The sequence below is a fragment of the Pan paniscus genome, chromosome 1, assembly GCF_029289425.2.
Source record: "Pan paniscus chromosome 1, NHGRI_mPanPan1-v2.0_pri, whole genome shotgun sequence".
NCBI lineage: Eukaryota > Metazoa > Chordata > Mammalia > Primates > Hominidae > Pan > Pan paniscus.
The window spans coordinates 57,615,651-57,634,683 of NC_073249.2; the positions used below are offsets into that span (position 1 = coordinate 57,615,651).

Below are 19,033 nucleotides of genomic sequence, written 5' to 3' on the forward strand. Positions count from 1 at the left end.
ATTTAGACTCCTATGTCTTCCTCCATGCTCACATACAAAAAAAAGTTAGTGATATAAGGAAATTTTCATGACTTATTATCAATATTTTGTTTGTTGATAAAATATCAATAAAAACTGATCATAAGGTATCTAAAATATTGGAAACAGCAGACAAAAACTTTTAAAAAGCTCATATAAATTTTTTGAAAAACACAAAGGTTAAAAAAGACCTAAGACAAAATTTAAACTATGAAAAGTAATCAAGTTGAAATTCAGCAAATAAAATGTAAAATATTAAAAATAAAAAAATATTGGATGGTCATGGCAACAGATTAAAGACTGCAGAAGGGATGGATATGCTAGCAGACAGTTGTATAGAAGATAATTTACTTAATCTAAATAAGGTAGGAAAGGAGGAAAAGAAAACAACAACAAAATGAGGAAACAAATAGAAAATAAATAGTAAGATGTTAGATCCAATCCCATATATATCAACGATGAGATAACATTTAAATGAGCTAAACATTCCAATTAAAAGTCAGAGATTATCTGACTGGGTTAAAAAGTAAAAACAGACTACATATTGGCAACAAGAGACACATTAAATAAAAAGTATCAGGAAGATGAAGAAAACGGATAAAAATATTACACAGTGCAGAGGTTAAGCATAAGAAATCTGAACAAAAAAACTTCACATGGCTTGAAAAAGTAACTTCAAAATAAAGAGTATTTCCGTTTTGTAATTTTTAAGTGACCAATTATTCCTAGTACATAACAATCCTAAACATATATGAACTTAATTTAGAGCTTCAAAATACATGAAGCAAACTCTTAGAACAGAAGTAGAAAAATTCACAATTTAGGTATAGATTTTAATTCTGCTTACTCATTAATTCATAGAAAAAAGTAGACAATATCAATGACAATATATAAAACTTAAACATCATTAATTCGACTGAATTGAAAAATTACAAAATGATCTACCAAACACATCTTTTCAAATGCACAAGGAATATTATCCCAGATAAACTCTGTGTTAGACTCATAATATGAGCCTAAATAAATTTCAAAAAGCTTGATACCTTACAGATATGTCCTTTGCCCGCAAGGGGTTTGAATTAATAATTGACACTAGTAACATAGATAAAAACAAAACAAAAACAAATATTTGAAAATAAGCACACAATAACCAGTGTGTGATAAATATGTAGTAAACACAATAACCTACATGTTAGAGAAATCACAAGGAAAATTAGAAAAATATTTATACTTGAATTATAGTGAAAGTACAGCAGATCAAAAATTTGTGAGATGCAGCTTAAACAGTGGTTAGAGAGAATTTTATTGCACAAAATGGTGGTCTAGTAAAAAAAAAGAAAGAAAAAAAACAGGAAGGGTAAAAATTAAGATCTAGGTTTCCACCTTAAGAAACTTGAAAAGAAGAGCAAATTAAATACATAGTCAGTAGAAGAAAAAATAAAAATAAAAACAAGAGGAAAAATATATGTAATAGAAAAACTACAGAGATTAACAAAGCCAAAGTTGGTTCTGTTAAAACATTAATAAAATAAAACCCCTAGCAAGAGTCTTTCACATTAGGAAGCAAACCATAAATATTAGTATAGATCTTACATATATTACAAACAAGTGAATATTATGAATGACTTAATGTCAGTAAATATAATTTATATGGCATAGGGAAATTGTTTAAAAAAACAATAAACCTATACCCAAACTGACACTTGAGGAAGTGGAAGATCTGGTAGCCCTAATTCAATTAATAGATTTTATAATAAAACATTTCTCTCCGCCCAAAAATACCTGGGACCAAATTTAGTAAATTCCATCAAACATTTAAGAAAAAAATGTATTTTAATCTTACATACTTGCTTTGAGAAAATTGAGAGGAGATGAACACTTTCCACCTCATTTTATGAGACGAGGATAACTCTAATACCAAAACTTGACACTCTGCCCCATAAAAAAAACAAGTAAAGACTAAGACTAAGAAAGAAGTGAAGAAAATTACACAATATCTCTCATGATTATAGAAGCAAAGATTCTACACAAAGTATATGTTTTAAAATCCAGCTATTTATAAAGAAGGTGCAAATATTCTGGCATTATGGCTGAAAAAAGTTGAAATAAATGTTGTAGCTTTGTCTGTTCAACTCATTTTAACTTAGATTACCACATTTTTTTAAATGTTTACGGCTGTCTAGAACTATTCCTCATGGTCAGTGACTATTACTAATATAAAAAGTTCCATACAAAATGAAACAAGAAGAATATATTTCTATTGGTAGAAGTATGGTAATAACTAAGAGGTTTTGCATTTATAACATGTTCAGAGGTTTTGAAGGTTAAGTGTTACTTATATACATTACCTCATTTAATTTTTATAACAGATACATGGAATATGTCTTATATTCATTTTCTTAGATGAGAAAACTGAGAGTCAGATAAGTTCAATTGCCCCAGATTTTATACATATGTGTGTGTATATATATGCATATTTTTCTCAGGAAGGCATTGTTTCCTTTGGTAGGCAGATAAATAACCCTCCAAAGGTGTTCATGCCCTAATATCCAGGACCTGTGGGGAAAAAGGAACTAAATATAGTTCAGGACCTTGAGATGGGGGAGATTATCCAGGTAGATCCAATCTAATCATGCGAGTCCTTAAAAGTAGAAGAGGCAAAAGAGTAGATCAGAGAGATGTGACCTAAGAAGGACCTGACTCTGCTGCTGGCTTTGAGTATGAAGTAGATGGTCATGACCCAGGAAATGTAGTGTATTCTGGAAGGTGGGTGTCTTAGTCTGTTTTGTGTTGCTATAAAGGAATACCTGAGGCTGGGTAGTTTATATAGAGAAAGGTTTATTTTACTCACAGTTCTGCCGGTGGTATAAGAAGCCTGCTGGCATATGCTTGGCTTCTGGTGAGGGTTTTGTGCTGGGTCAAAATATGGTGAAGAGCAAAGAAGAAGTGGGCATGTGCAGAGAGGGATCAAACCCGAGGGGCAGCCTGGCTTCATAAGAACCTACTCTCGAGGGAACGAATCCATTCCCCTGAGAACTAATCCAGTCTTTCAAGAGTGAAAACTCACTATTACTGAAACTGCACCAAGCCAATCCTGGGGGAACTTCTCCCATGATAGAAACAAGTCCCCTAGGTGCCCCCTCCCAACATCACCACATTGAGGATCAAATTTCAACCTGAGATTTGGGGTGAGGGGAGAAACAAACCACATCCAAACCGTAGCAGTGGGAATGAACCTCAGTTTGCAGCCAGCAAGGGAAGGAAGTAGTTGGTCTATAACTGCAAACAGCTTAATTCTGCCAGCAATCCAAATGAGCGGAAACATGATTATTCCTTAAACTCTCCAAAAAAAGAATAGCCTGCTGACATCTTGATTTATTTTGATCAAACCCATACTGGACTTTTAACACAACTTTAAGATAATAAAATTGTGTTGTTTTAATCACCGTAGTTGTGGTAAGTTGATATATCAGCAACAGGAAACCAATACAATCCTCAAATTATTCTTTTTGTATCACCATTTATTCCTCCTTTATATAGACCTTATCCTCTTTGTCATGAAGCGTCATTTTTTAATGTTGTAAGCAATCTTTTTAATGTATTAGAGTTCCAGGAACTTACTGTTTAGGAAATCAGTAGTTAGACAAAGATATGACAACCTATAGAAATTCCTAAGCTTTATAGTATGGAATGATTTCAGCCACTACCACAAGAAAAGGATGACATAGGTCTCTTCTGCACCACGGCCTCTTCATTGGGATGTTTTCAACTGGACAAAGGGAGATCCTGCCATTTCTTTTCCTCAGTAAATTTACCATGAGCAATGGATGTTAGCAGTTACATATTAGTTAATTAACTAGAGAGACAAGGGAAGGTTGGGCTCAAAAAGAATTTGACAAGGCATTGTAAAACTGACAAGCAACTTACAGAACTTGTCTGCAGTCCTGAAATGCTAGTAAGATAATTTCTAGTCAAACACAACTGTCTGATGAAGGCCTTACTGCTAAGTGATTCTTGAATGAGTTGGCAAACTCTGACCACTTAGAAGCAAGAGTGATCAAGTCGCTCTTCTTTCTCTAGCTCAGTTAGTGTATTCTTTTCAAGATTGATTTCTCACACTGAGCATATGCTTTTCTCAGACTGTAAAAGGGAAATATAAATGAACAATGGTTCTTTGAGGCATTTTGATACATTGTACATTTCCTCCAAATACCTACAAATATATAGGTTTTCAGAATAAAGTTAATGGTCTAGCTACAAAATAATTGCCAAAGTGAACAACAGGGCATCAGATGTGCTGGTTGTACTGTGGCATATTAAGCACATAAGCACCCATAGGGATTATTGTTCCTTAGAACGTTCCTATTTGATTTTCTTTCCCACAATGCCTTTCACCACCTGCATTTGAGAACTTGGACTTGTATAAAAGCAGTTTGTGTCATGAATTGTCCAAGACTATATTCCCTTAATTTTTGAAAGCTAAATTGCAATATCCTCTCAAGACTTCAAGTAAACCTGGAGCCTTATGATGACTTTAGGAAATAAGCTGAATAAGTATTGTTTGGCTGCTTATTGACAGCAGCTTGATAATTTATTTCTTTTCCATTATGTAACTAGAGGGATGGTTTTATTACTTAGTCTATGGTTTTACTTGTCTTTTTTTTTTTCTAATTTTGCCCCCTCTGTCTTCTATAATGATCTTGGAATAAAATAAGGAGACTAAGACAAAACATGCTGACATGCTATGTTCGTTCATTTTGCATTGCTATAAAGGAATACCTGAGCCTGAGTAATTTATAAAGAACATAGATTTATTTAGCTCATGGTTCATCTGCTCTGCTTCTGATGAGGCCTCAGGAAGTTTTACTCATGGAGGAAGGCAAAGGGGAAGCCAGTGTATCACAAGATAAGAGGCAGTGAGAAAAAAGGCAGGTCTCTGGCTTTTGTAAACATTCAGCTTGCATGTTAACTAAAAGAATGATAACTTGCTTATTACTGCGAAGACAGTACAAAGCCATTCATGAGGGATTCACTCCGTGACCCAAATGTTTCCCACTAGGCTCACTTTCAGCTTCAGAGGTCACATTTCAGCATGACATTTGGATAGGTCACACAACCAAACCATATCACATGCCTTTCAAACCCTAAATTGTAATTGAAATATAATTTGAAACGTGGGGCAATGTTTAGGTCTGTAAAAGAAAACCACCACAAAAAAACAATAATCTATGCACCAACTGGCCTGAACTAAACTTTCAGCAGTTAGCCGTAGCCTCTGCCCAGAACTACTTAAAACAAATTCTTCTTGAGAACTTTCTCCTTAATAAATATTTAAGATAATGGAAACCAGCTATTTACCACCTATACTTATTTAATCTTTCAAATTGCTAAAGTATTTGTCCTTTTTCTAAGTTAATATCCATTTTTTTACTAGACTTAACTCTAAAAAGCAGTCCTTAGTTTATCTCTGATAACTATCTTCAGAGCTGGTAGATTCTTTCTAATTTTTTAATAGAATTCTAAAATGTCTTATTTCTTATTGCAGGGTCAGTATCTTAGTATGCTTTGCTTAATAGTTGCTATAAAGTGGATTTCTGAAGAGAATTTCTTGGCTAGATATTAAGAAAAAACTGGAAGCAGGACAACAAAATAATTGTGAGAAGATTTTCAGGTAACCCTAATTAAAAAGAAAACAAAAAGTAGTCATATGGAAATGTGCCTTCTGCTGATATTAAAAAGCATACCACTGGGTGTTATTGATCTGTTTGTCTATGATATAGGTCCTGCCTTTCCCCATTTCACAAAAAGAGGCATTTTATCTTGTCCTTCCTTGTTCCTCAGTTACTATTTAAATGGAAATTAAAGCAAAGTTGGCAAAATAAAATGCCAGTTACATTACAAGGAAAGAACAACCTGTTTCAAGGTCATATTTCCAAAGAGGAAAGAAAGTATGTTTTATTTGGCTTATAAATAAAGTCACACTGACCCAGTGAAAGCATAAACGTTTTCGATTTTAATCTACTGCACTCTAGCCACATGTTATGCATAAGCGTGGATTGATCAGTTTTTAAATATCAAATTATTCCTAAAGTGAGTTATTAAATAATTTTCAGGATTTCAGAAGAATATGACCATTACTTCTATAACCAATCAGAATTATAATAAATTTTTGTACTGTCAGCTAAAAGAAAATGCCCAGAAGCCAGATAGCTGAAATTGTTATTTATTAAAATAACTTTTTAACCTATAATTACTGATTTTAAAAATAACTTAGTCTGAACCTGAGAACTGTGTTATGTATTTAAACAGTATTTACAGGTTAGGAGTTTTGAGTGTTCGTTAAGGTCTTAGCACATTGCTGTATGCCTTTTATTGGCACAATTCCATTTAATTTTCACATCAGCCCTACGGAGTAAGTCTTGTTATACTCATGTTTATAGATGAAGAAGTTGACGTTCAAAGAGTTAACTTGCATTAAATCTTACAGACAGTAAAAGATAGTGTAAGTGCTTGAACCCAGGTTCATCTTATTTAAAATTACAGGACCTTTACAACTAAACTGCCGTAAAGAAAAGAAAGTCCTTACTGTTGAGGAATATGGAGATTAATGGGCAGGACAGGCATGTATGAACCAAGGACTGAGGAAGCACAATTAAAAGAGTGACTTATTCTGTTCAAAGTAGCAGAGGAAAATCAACTTGCATAAAATTCAAATAGAAGTCTTCCAGAAAATAACATAAACATTATTTCAAATAGAGTCCTTCACTAATTCACAAGCATGAGTGTCGACTCTGTGCCATCTGCTGTGCTCTGAAATATTATGCAAAAGCCCTTTGTTACTATGGTTAGTCTTGTGCTTGATACAGACATTCAAAGTGAAGTCAGCGTACTAATATCAAGAAAAGTGCTATGTATGTTCTGAGTGCTCATGATGCATTAACTAAAGTGAATGGATTTTGTTGGCATAATATGAATATAATAGTAAAGCAAAAATACTAATTCAAGAAATGAATAAAGGATGAATGAGAAAGAAGTTTATTAATTAAAATTTTAAGTAAATAACTTTTTTAAAGTAATGTGCAATGCTCTACAAGATTATCCCAGCACATTAGTTACTTCCTGTTTCTCTTACTCACTTTGGGCAGCTGCATTAAGTCAGTTCACAATGGAACCATTTCTCATACAGAGGCAGTAACTTACTAAACAGTCCTTTAGAAGGCAGCAGTGGTGAATGCAGCTGCCAAAAGTGCTTGATAGAACCTGGGATTAGAATTCACACTGGAAGAAGCTGGCTCAATGTGTCATACAAATATGAAATGCTTGTAATTGCATGTTTCTAAATTGAAACTCTGGCATCTGTTGGAGTATTTTTCTGATGCCAAGAAACCAAATGAAACAAAAAGTCAAGAAAATCTGAAGTTGGAAACCCAAGTACCGTATAATATCCGAAGTAATAAGTTGCATTGTTTCTTCTGTAACATTTGGCTTTGTAGCTCTGATTTGCCATAGAATGTGGTTTCTTTTGCCATAATAAATGATTTATGTGATGAGTTATAATTAGGACTGGGTTTTATTTATTTTTAATCTTTAGATAAATTAAGAAATTGAGTGCTTGTTGGACAGGCATGGTGGCTCATGCCTGTAATCCCAGCACTTTGGGAGTTCGAGGCAGGTGGATCACTAGGTCAGCAGTTCAAGACCAGCCTGGCCAACATGGTGAAACCCTGTCTCTACTAAAGATACAAAAAATCAGCCGGGTGTGGTGGTGTGCTTCTGAAATCCCAGCTACTTGGGAGGCTGAGGCAGGAGAATCGCTGGAACCCAGGAGGTGGAGGTTGCAGTGAGCTGAGATTGCGTCATTGCACTCCAGCCTGGGTGACAGGGTGAGATTTAATATAAAAAAAAAAAAGTTGAGTGCTTGTGCTTGTTATGGGTTAGCTTGAGTTGGAAATTTAAATTTTTAGAGCACTGAAATTCTTTATCTTGCAGAAAATTGGTAACCAAAAATTAGGAACTGTAACTTGAAAAGCCACAAGGTGAAAAGTATAAGAAAAAGTACTCATTTCCTCCCCCAAAAGTGAAGTATGCATTTCCTTGTAGTCTTTACTCAAACTTAGTAATAAGTATTTTCCAAAGTATAGTCAGTTTCTATTTTTAAATCCAGGAGGTGCAATGACTTACATATTCTACTTCCATCCTACATGTTACAAATTGTTTTCAGAAGTTACTTAGAACCACAATTCAGAGTGTAAAAAGTTCAAGTAAATAGGTATTAATACAAAAGTTAAGACTATTGTAGTTTTTAGCAATGACTGGATAAAAGGGTACACATGGAAAAGGAACAGTTATGTAGTAGTGGAAAGATTGTCTAATTGATAGAAATTCCCCTCATGAGATATAACATTTTCATTCAGATAAGCAATTATCAACAATGTGAGCTGGTTAGAAAATCTCTTTCTATAAGTCAGCCTTCCATATTTTAGGTGTGCACTTACAAAACCCTGCAAAACTTTTGATAAGGTTTACCATGGACAAAAAATGTTCAAACTCTACCCTGTTCTCTTTTTACAAGTCTTGTTCATCCTCCTCTATTTCGCATCTATTACAGATATCATTATCTTCCTATTATAATAAAAATGAAATCTAGAAATCTTTGGCTCATCCTTCTTTTTTGTTTCCTATTCCTTCATCTTCTCACTCAATAACATACATACACATTGATTAAGTCACTAAGTTTATCCAATTTTTTTTCTAAGCGGGTCCTTACTTTGAATTTAGCTTTTATATAACAACTTTGTAGGTAGTCTATATTACATGCATGGAATTTTACCTTTATAACCATCAGAGTTATCTTTTTAACACACAAAGGCTTCCAAAGTTTGTTCCCAACTTAATTATATAATGTGTTTATTATTCTTTGCCTCAGAGTAAACTTACTGCTTTTTCAGATCATGTCAAAATCTCTTAGAACTCTGTTTCCTTGCCTTTATCTCAAGAATTACCTTTTCTTTTGCCTGTTGAATTATTGCATACATCTATTTAATCTCTTATAGTGATCTTCTAAAGCCTACATGATATACTGCAAGTTCTATATAATATTTTAAAAAACTGTTTAGCAAGTTATTTTAGAAGTTATGTGTTATGCAGCAGTATCATTTTCCTTTCAAACGTGCCTACACAGAGCCCTACACATATATGTATACAAATAAAAACACACATGTGTGTATAATATATCTCTATATTTTATTGGCATCAACTGATTTTATAAGTTCAAACTGATAAAATTAACTTTTATAAAGCCAGTGAGAAGACTGATAAAACTAAATTAAAAATTTATGATTATAAATGACAGATATAGTTTGATATTTCATTTTTGATTTATTACTACTTTTTAAATTTAAATAGCCCTTAGAAATTACTGGTTTATATACATGTAGTATTAAACTACAAATTTTTATTATTCATTTTGAAACTTCAGACAAATTTGACAATAAATAGAAATAGCAGAAAAAAATAGACTAATAACTCCATTGAACAAAATAAGAAACAGAATTTAAATTATTGATGGACTTCATTGTGTTAAAATTTACTATGTAACATTACTGAGATCATTTTCTAAAGTATTTTATTCTTCAATAGATTTAGATTTACAGAAATATTTTGCAGAAGGTATCAGGGGAACCAGACCCCAATATTTCAACATAGGTTCTTTTCTATTTTCCCTAAGTGTCGGCCAGTCTGAGAAATAAAGGGAAAGAGCACAAAAGAGAGAAATTTTAAAGCTGGGTGTCCGGGGCAGACATCACATCGGCAGGTTCCATGATGCCCCCTGAGCCACAAAACCAGCAAGTTTTTATTAGCAATTTTCAAAGGGGAGGGAGTGTACGAACACAGTGTGGGTCACAGAGATCACAAGCTTCAAAGGCAATAAAATATCACAAGGCAAATGGGCAGGACAAGGTCACAAGGCCAGGGCAAAACTACAATTTCTGATGAAGTTTCAAGTCCCACTGTGCAAGCATTGTCATCGATAAACATCTTAACAGGAAACAGGGTTCAAGAGCAGAGTACCAGTCTGTCTAGAATTCACCAGGCTGGAATTTCCTAATCCTAGCAAGCCTGGGGGTGCTGCAGGAGACCAGGGCATGTTTCATCCCTACCTACAACGGCATAAAGCAGACACTCCCAGAGCGGCCATTTTAGAGGCCTCCCCAGGGAATCCATTCTTTCCCCAGGGCTGTTAATTATTAATATTCCTTACTGGGGAAATAATTCAGTGATATTTCTCTTACCCATTTTCAGCAATAAGAGAAATATGACTCTGTCCTGCCTGGGTCCCAGGCAGTCAGACCTAATGGTTATCTCCCTTGTTCCCTGAACATTGCTGTTATCCTGTTCTTTTTCAGGGTGCCCAGATTTCATATTGTTCAAACACACATGCTTTAGGAACAATTTGCACAGTTAACGCAATCATCACAGGGTCCTGAGGCGACATACATCCTCAGTTTATGAAGACGATGGGATTAAGAGATTAAAGTAAAGACAGGCATAGGAAATTATAAGAGTATTGATTGGGGAAGTGATAAATGTCCATGAAATCTTCCCAATTTATATTCTTCTGCCATAGCTTCGGCTGGTCCCTTCTTTCGGGGTCCCTGACTTCCCACAAGAAGAAGGTAGTACAGAAGGTAGTACAGATTTAGAAGAAGGTAATATGCCCGCCATTCAATTTCCCCGTTATTAATATCTTATGTTGGTATGGGACATTTGTTGCAATTACTGAAACAACACTGATGCATAATTTTTAACTGAAGTTTATACTTTACTCATTTTTTTTTTTAATTTTAAAAGAGTTAAACTGTGTGACTAAAATTAGAATAAAATAGAATTATCAGAACACCTCCCTGAATCATTTGATTTCTGTGGAATAGAGCAAAAATCAGTGACCTTTCTGTTTTGGTCTCATGTATATATTGTCTGTCACCCTAAGCCACCATCCATTTTCAAATTGTATTTTTCAATAAAGAATTATTTTGGTTTTAATTCCCTAACTAAATTATATTGTTTAACGCCCCATTCCTACACTGATTCTTTGCTTGGATGGTCTCCTTCTGTCCTTGTTTGGCTAGTGAATTTTGATTAATCCCCTAAAATCTAGGGTAAAAACCATCCATCCTGTGGTTTCATTCCTAAAACTGCTAATAATCAGCTTATGATGGTTCTAATATTAACTGTTTTTGTCAAATTGAATACCCAAATTTCCATTGTATCTGGTTTGATTTATCACTTCATTTCTCATTTGACTAAACTGAATAAATTTTGTTTCCTTTTAATAGACATAACATACAGAATTTGAGAAAAGTATGCATTTTATAAAATTTTATAAAAGAAAATTTTATAAAAGGGAATTTGATAAAATTTGATAGAGCAATGTCTTTCTTGAAGTGTGTGTGTGTAGGATCTTTCTCTTTAAATATATATATATATTCACACACACACTTTTCTACTAGAGTCAAATAAATAGAAATAAACTGAATTTAACCACTGCAAACAAAAGGCTTGTTTTAGGTGATTATTTTAAGTTTTACAATTTAATATTATTATAAGCATTGTAATAAATAATTGGATTAGGGGAGATTGAGTAAAATAATACTGGTAATATAAATTCTGTGAATTCAATATAATATATTTAGCATTGTAATCATGACAGGTGATAATATCCAGTGGGTCAGTGCTGATTTCTTTAAATGTGTCTCTTCTTGATTTAAATTGCAGATAGTTTACTGTTCTTCAATATTACCAATAGAGAAAAGAGAGAGTAGCAAATTCGATTTTGTCCTTTTGCTTTTTACCACTTTTAAAGAAGAAAGATTACAGAATGCTAGGTGAGGATTTTCTGTAGAACTAATCATCCTGCTAAATCTTTCTATGCTTTGAATGAGTAATGAAAGTATGATGAAATTATTATATACTAATTCATTAAGTGAAAGAAATCCTGTCTATATGTTATTATCAATTGAAATTTTAACCCTCTAATTGATCATCATCCAGTTGTAAGTAGACTGGAAACAGAAAAAAAGATTATTAAGCTGGTTAGTAAATATTATTTTTTATAATAGCAGCAATCATTGACATTTCTGTAGTGTCCAAGATTTATTGGTTTCTTATTCATCATCTCATTTAATCCTGACAGAAATCTATTTCTGTTGGAGCTAAAAACATTATCTTCATTTACAGTCGAGGAAGCTGAAAGTCAGAGTGATTAGGAAGCTTAACTAAGATTATATGACCATTTATGTTTTAGGAGAAAACTAAAACTCGAATTTCACTGGAACTCTGGACTAACTTCTAGAAACAAATTCAGTTATATTCTTTTCCAGGGGATGTGCTAAGTTTAGGAATCCACAGATGAAAAGACGTATGTTTCCTTCTAATAAGTACTTATATTATAAAGAAATTAATCCCACTCCTCTTTTTTTGTTGTTGTTGTTCTGTTTTCTTTTCTCCTTCACTGACCGGTGAAGAGTCTAAAGGGCAGTGCAGTACCAAAATGTTGAATATAAGAGGAGATTTTAAAATAAACACATTTGGGGGACATGAATTATGGAAGCAAGTTTTACACAAGTTATTGTAATTAATCTATAAAGAGCATATCTGAAACTGAACCAAAACAATGGGAGCAAGAAAGTGAGTACGGGGCAAGTTTGACATAGATTTGGCAAGAATTTTAACAGTAGTTTAGAAATTGTTATTTACTGGGGCTGGGCACAATGGCTCACGCCTGTAAACCCGTCACTTTGGGAGGCCTAGATGGGTGGATCACTTGAGGTCAGGTGTTCGAGACCAATATGCTAAAAATACAAAAGTTAGCCAGGTGTGGTGGCCTGTGCCTGTAATCCCAGCTACTCCAGAGGCTGAGGCAGGAGAATCCCTTGAACCCAAGAGGTGGAGGTTGCAATGAGCTGAGATTGTGCCAGTGCACTCCAGCCTAGGCTACAGAGCAAGACTCTGTCTCAAAACACAAAAACAAAACAAAACAAAACAACAAACAAACCAAAAAAACAAAAAAGAAAACAAAACAAAAACAAACAAAAAACAGCAAAAAATGAATTGTCGTATACTGGAAATGAAGAAAAGTGAATACAGTAGTTGAGGAAGGCTGTTTAAGTAACTTTTCCCAAAAACAGGAAGTGATAGTAGCTAGTCTTAGAGTGAAATATAAGGAATACAAGTTAAACTTTGTCAGCACAAACTTTCTTACCACTACTCTCCATTCTCATTGATTACATCCTTAACTAAGTTTAAACCTTGATTTCTCTACCTATAAATATTACAATTCAGAGGCAGCCATCTACTTTCATTGGCAGAGGGAAAGTTTTCAGGTATCATCTACAGATATAGAATTTTTATATCACTAAATTCAGAAGAACATGAAAATGTCACCAAGAACTTATAAAGAGTTGGACAATTAAGGAAGGGAACAAAACAAAACAAAAATATGTCAGAAAAGAAAAGTTGTTGTTACATTAAATGGAGCACAGTATTTGAGGGTGAATTACAAATATTCCACTCCCAACTGTCCTGGCAACAGGGATCCTTTCTTCCAGTAGACACCTTAAAATTGCGAAAGACACGGGCAACGCTACAAGGAGTAGTTAGAGTAGTCTGGCTAACCTCATCTTGGAAGGGTCTGGGAAGAGCTGGGAAATGATTGTATTTCAAAGACTAAGGTGAGAAACTGGACAAGTTTAAGGTGTAAAAAAAAAGCTGTGGGCTTGAGGTGGATGTTTGGTAATGATAAAGCATTGCTTTTTTTGCAGACTCTGACAAATTCAGGGTGGAGAATAATAAATCTGTGATTACCTAGCTGCATCACCTGCTCAGTTGAGTCTTTCTATCTGAAAGAAAGCATAAAATGAATAAAGATAACAAAGTTCACTCACTTGCTACCTTATGTAAATTGACCCTAAAGAGTGGCAATCCAGGGAGCCTGCCTCCTAAGCCATGCTATATTATAACAGTGTTCCAGAGTCAAATGAGGCCTTGATGCTTGTCCTCACCCTCCATCTCACAGACAAAGCTCCACCTTAAATACATACTCGATTCTCAACATTTCTACAAAATTCTGCTTTAAAAATAGACAATTGATACGAAGTACAGAATGAAGAATTTATAAAAATTTTTTAAAACTGTGTTTATGGGGCCGGGCGCAGTGGTTCACGCCTGTAATCCCAGCACTTTGGGAGGCTGAGACGGGTGGATCACGAGGTCAGCAGATCGAGACCATCCTGGCTAACACGGTGAAACCCTGTCTCTACTAAAAATACAAAAAAATTAGCCGGGCGTGGTGGCGGGTGCCTGTAGTCCCAGCTACTCGGGAGGCTGAGGCAGGAGAATGGAGTGAACCCGGGAGGCAGAGCTTGCAGTGAGCCGAGATGGCGCCACTGCACTCCAGCCTGGGCGACAGAGCGAGACTCCATCTCAAAACAAAAAACAAAAACAAACAAACAAAAAAAACTGTGTTTATGTGGGTTTCCTGTATGTCCATCGAAAGAATTACTTTATATTTTTAATCCTTGAACAATGAAACTAACATGAATAGTTTGTTAATCATGAATTTGATAAAACTGAAGATTTCATTCAAAAATCGGAAAAATTTAAAAACTGAAACTAGCTACAGTATAAATAACTAATATTTCATCCACAGTAGGTAATTCTAAACAAAATGAGAACTTTTAAAAAAAATTTCCATTATTTGACTTTTCTATTATTTAGTTCTGTTGATCAGAAAATCGAATTACTGAAAATTAACAATCAGACAAAAATTTTGTGACCTATTGTTTCGGATAATTACACGCACAGTTTGTGTAACTTTCCATTAAGCACACAAAGTATTTGGTGAAAGTACCACTAACCTCTATGGGAAAGCAGTTTGTCAAATGATTCACCCCATTTCACTGCCTCTTCAGGGGAGACTCTGTACAAGAAACAAAATGTTTTATAATGGAGTGTGCAAAAAGTCTGTTTATGAATCTATTCTAACATATGCTATTGTACTGCTCTTTTCAATTATATTTCATAGTTTCTCCTTTGATTATAATATAATGAAAATTGTATTTACATTAGAAACTTTGAAAACATTGTTCAATTTTCTTTTGGAATTTGTCTGTTGAATAATGTGTTGAAATAACATTAATTTTTTTCTCATGGATATGTGAGTTGTTTTATTTTTTAATTAAAAATCAATCCTTTTATAGGTTAAAAGGCACAGATAACAAATATAAAGAAATCAGGTCAACTATCTGTTTAAATTCAGCAAGTAGAAAAAAACTAAACTCACAGTATCTTTCAGTTAAAAAAAAATTATACTGCAATTTCCTTGAAGCTGTAACCACACTAGGCTGCAAATTTTTTCTTAAACGGATACAGGAAGTTTGACTAATAAAGTTTCAAAGGGATAAGAAATATAAGATATTTTAATAGAAAAAATATTCTAGAGATGTTGATAATGTGGAGAATTGAATATATTTTCTCAGATCTTTTTTATTATACTCTAATTTGGAAGAATTTGTATGAAACTAGTGTATAAGGTTTTTGCATTTTCTTTTTGAATTAAATAAATGCTAAGTATTAAAAGATATTATTTGTGCTTTACTTGCTATAATGCGGGTGTTTTTTCAAACTACTGAAGAAAGAGATGACTAGCTCTCTGCTATGACAATATTGCATTGTGAAAACTCTTAAATTAATGAGCATTTTTTCAGGTTATAAGGAGTAAAACATATCATTTAAAACTGACAGGTATATAATTTTAAAAGAGCAGCTTTAAGTGTTCATGTGATTATTCAATTCAAGCGATTTAATTCAAGTGATTTAATTTTATGCAATATTTCTAGTCTCTTCAAATGAAATTTCTAACTTTCCTTATATTGCTGTGTAATTTTCAATAAATCAGAAATCCCTAATTGCATTTTTCTTAAATCTTTAATGATAGAATCAGCAAAATCTTCCTCAAAATACTGAAAATTTATTCACCTTGTTTCTTTGGCCAAGTGCCCAGATCTACTGGAGCGGGTGTCTTCATCAAACTCAGGTTTCTGCACAAGAAGACTTAGTCTATTTCTTTTTTCCTTAGCTCTGTAATAAAAAGGCCTTCATGTCAGGACAATTTAGATGACAGTTAAAATCTCTCCTGCTGACTACCAGAAAATTTTGTAGTTGGTAAAAACCCACGCCCATCCATACCCACACACTCATGAATCCCATTTAAATACTGTATTTGTGGAGGAATTAGGGTAACATATGAAAATGTTTCTCCTTTTGCTCACCGACAATCAAGTATTTGAGATTATATTTCAATAAAGATTGCACTAGTTCCTCTATGTGGCTAAAATTATTACACTTTTTTTTTTTAATGAGAACACTTTAGATTTCACAGTTTGTTGTTTAAACCTAAGAAATAAAAAGGTGTTTTTTTCCCAAATTATAATAATACAATCAATATATTTTCCACCCAATAGTTCAAAAACAAGAGGTAATGAATCTTCAACCTCAATTATGCTTTTAAAAGTATAAGGCTGACTTAAAATTGTATAATTTTACCTGATTTTGGCTTCTTTGCTTGTTTCTTCTTTTCCTGAACCATGTATTAACTTGAAAAAAGTTTTTTCTTTTGATTCACACATATTTATTTGAGAAAAGAAAAGCAATGTTGTTTCCATCTTCTCTCTAAAATGAAGAGATGTCTAATTTATTACATCCTTCCCTAGTTCATTTATTAATACTATTCCATACATATACATAGTAGAATAAAAAGTTATCACAACTCTTACGGTAATGTTTACAAAAAAGAAGTCAAGAGCTGTGTTTCTTTCTGTCTCTGCAGAAATGCAGAACTGAGGAAATGAAGTACAATTTGGTCCTAAGTTGTTTAGGGAAATGATACCACAAATTTGCAAAATGACTCTTGGTCTCTAAGATAAAGACTAGTATTACCACAGTGCGACTTCTCGTTCAAGTTTGCGCAACCAGAATGATGCTTTAATAGACTCAAATAACACTGTCATTTCCCACAGGAACTTTTCAAAAAGTTTTTAAATGTGTGGACTGTGTGTTAAAATGTGTTATGGCAAAGTATTATATCAAACATTAGGAGATATTTTCTCCAGTTCTTAAAAAAATATTTTTCTTATTGTTATTACATGAGTTAAGTAAATCACATTTAACTGACATAAGATTATGTAATGTTAATTACATTGGCTTAACATATTGTAACAAAATAAGACAATAGATCAGAATTTTATGGTTAAAAAAGATTGTAGAAAGCACTTAATTTAACAGTTTTGGGCTGGGCACAGTAACTCATGCCTGTAATCTGGAGGCTAAGGTGGGCAGATTGCCTGAGCTCAGGAGTTCAAGACCAGCCTGGGCAATATGGTGAGACCCCATCTCTACTAAAAATACAAAAAATTACCCAGGCACGGTAGTATGCACCTACAGTCCCAGCTACTCAGGAGGCAGAGCCAGGAGAATCCCTTGAACCTGGGAGTCGGAGGTTGCAGTGAGCTGAGATCATGCCGGCTACTTCTCTTCAGCCTGGGCAATGGAGCAAGACTCTGTCTCAAATAAATAAATAAAGTTTTAAACACATATCTACAGAATGATTTTAGACATTTTTGAAATTTTTATCAGTCTGTGATGAAATGGAAAAAATATGAAAAGTTTTTTTCTTAAAGCTATATTTTAATTCCTTTGATATAAAGGACTTTGCTATTTTGAATTTGCTCTCCTGACTCTTTTGTTGTTAAAATGTTCTTTATAATGTAAAAGTGTTCTTTATAATGACATGGATTAAGTAGAGATGGTAGTTTTTATATTTTTTAATGCCTTTATTAAAAAAAATGTTGACAACTCCAATTGGTTTAGCCTCCACTTCTTTCACTGTTTTATAGAATACAAAAGTCTTAACAAATGCAGTTCTAGTCCATAATTCAAATTTTATTGAAAAATAAACCAAAGTTCACAGGCATTAGGTAATTTAATCCTACAAAGTTTCAGAGACAGGCCAGTGGAAAATCTGGAATTATCAGAGCCTTTGATCACCTATTATGTGCTTTAGTCCTTCCAAGAATCTTTGATCTCCAGTAGTGAATGCTTTAATCTAAAATGGTATATATTGAAAGCTGAGTTATACAAATCTAAAAGAAAATTTTATTTTCAGTCTTTTTGAATTATTTTTTTACCAAGACAATTTATCAGGGATACCAGCTAAAAGCTCAAAACATTTATCTATATGAAATTAAAGAATATCTAGTATATATTTATACATATACCCCCTGATTCCATGACTTGTACTTTGAACATATTTTAAATCTCTCACCTTGGCTGATAATTGAAAAATATTATGGATGATGGCATTTTGCATTGAGCTTCTGCTGGAACTGGATACTGATAATGCAGATTATGCTTCCACCCTGCTGTCCCCTAGTAATGATTAGTACCCACTGTGTTTATATCAGTTTAATCCTGTGAAGGTGAAGGAGCACAAGAGAAAATCATAGGAGCATGGACATCATCCAGTCACTAGGACTATAACTTAACTGTTAACTCAGAGAAGTTAAAGACATAAAATCAATATATTATTTTTCATAAGATATGTTAAATTTATGTGTGAAGTGTGCTATACACAATGCTGATAGAACTGTGGAGAAAGAAATTGTGAAAATACGGGCACAAGTTGCCAGGCACAGTGGCTCATACCTGTAATCCCAGCACTTTAGGAGGCTGAGGCAGGTGGATCATGAGGTCAGAAGTTCAAGACCAGCCTGGCCAAGATGGTGAAACCCCGTCTCTACTAAAAATACAAAAATTATCTAGGCATGGAGGCAGGTGCCTGTAATCCCAGCTACTGGGGAGGCTGAGGCAGAGAATTGCTTCAACCCAGGAGTCAGAGGTTGCAGTGAGCCGAGATCATGCCACTGCACTCCAGCCTGGGCGACAGAGTAAGACTCCATCC

At 33.8% G+C, this 19,033-nt stretch overlaps 1 protein-coding gene across 1 annotated transcript in view; it reads right to left on the reverse strand.

Annotated features, from left to right (window-relative positions):
* The window catches only part of RGS18 (regulator of G protein signaling 18), a 28,777-nt gene extending 11,862 nt beyond the window's left edge, over positions 1 to 16,915 (reverse strand). Inside the window, exons 1-3 of the mRNA XM_003820590.6 lie at positions 16,621 to 16,915; positions 16,054 to 16,155; positions 14,934 to 14,995 (exon numbers count right to left, since the gene is read on the reverse strand). Coding sequence (XP_003820638.1) covers positions 14,934 to 14,995; positions 16,054 to 16,155; positions 16,621 to 16,739 — 283 coding nt within the window. The 5' untranslated portion in view covers positions 16,740 to 16,915. The remainder of the gene's footprint in view (positions 1 to 14,933; positions 14,996 to 16,053; positions 16,156 to 16,620) is intronic.
* Between the last annotated feature and the right edge of the window lie 2,118 nt (positions 16,916 to 19,033).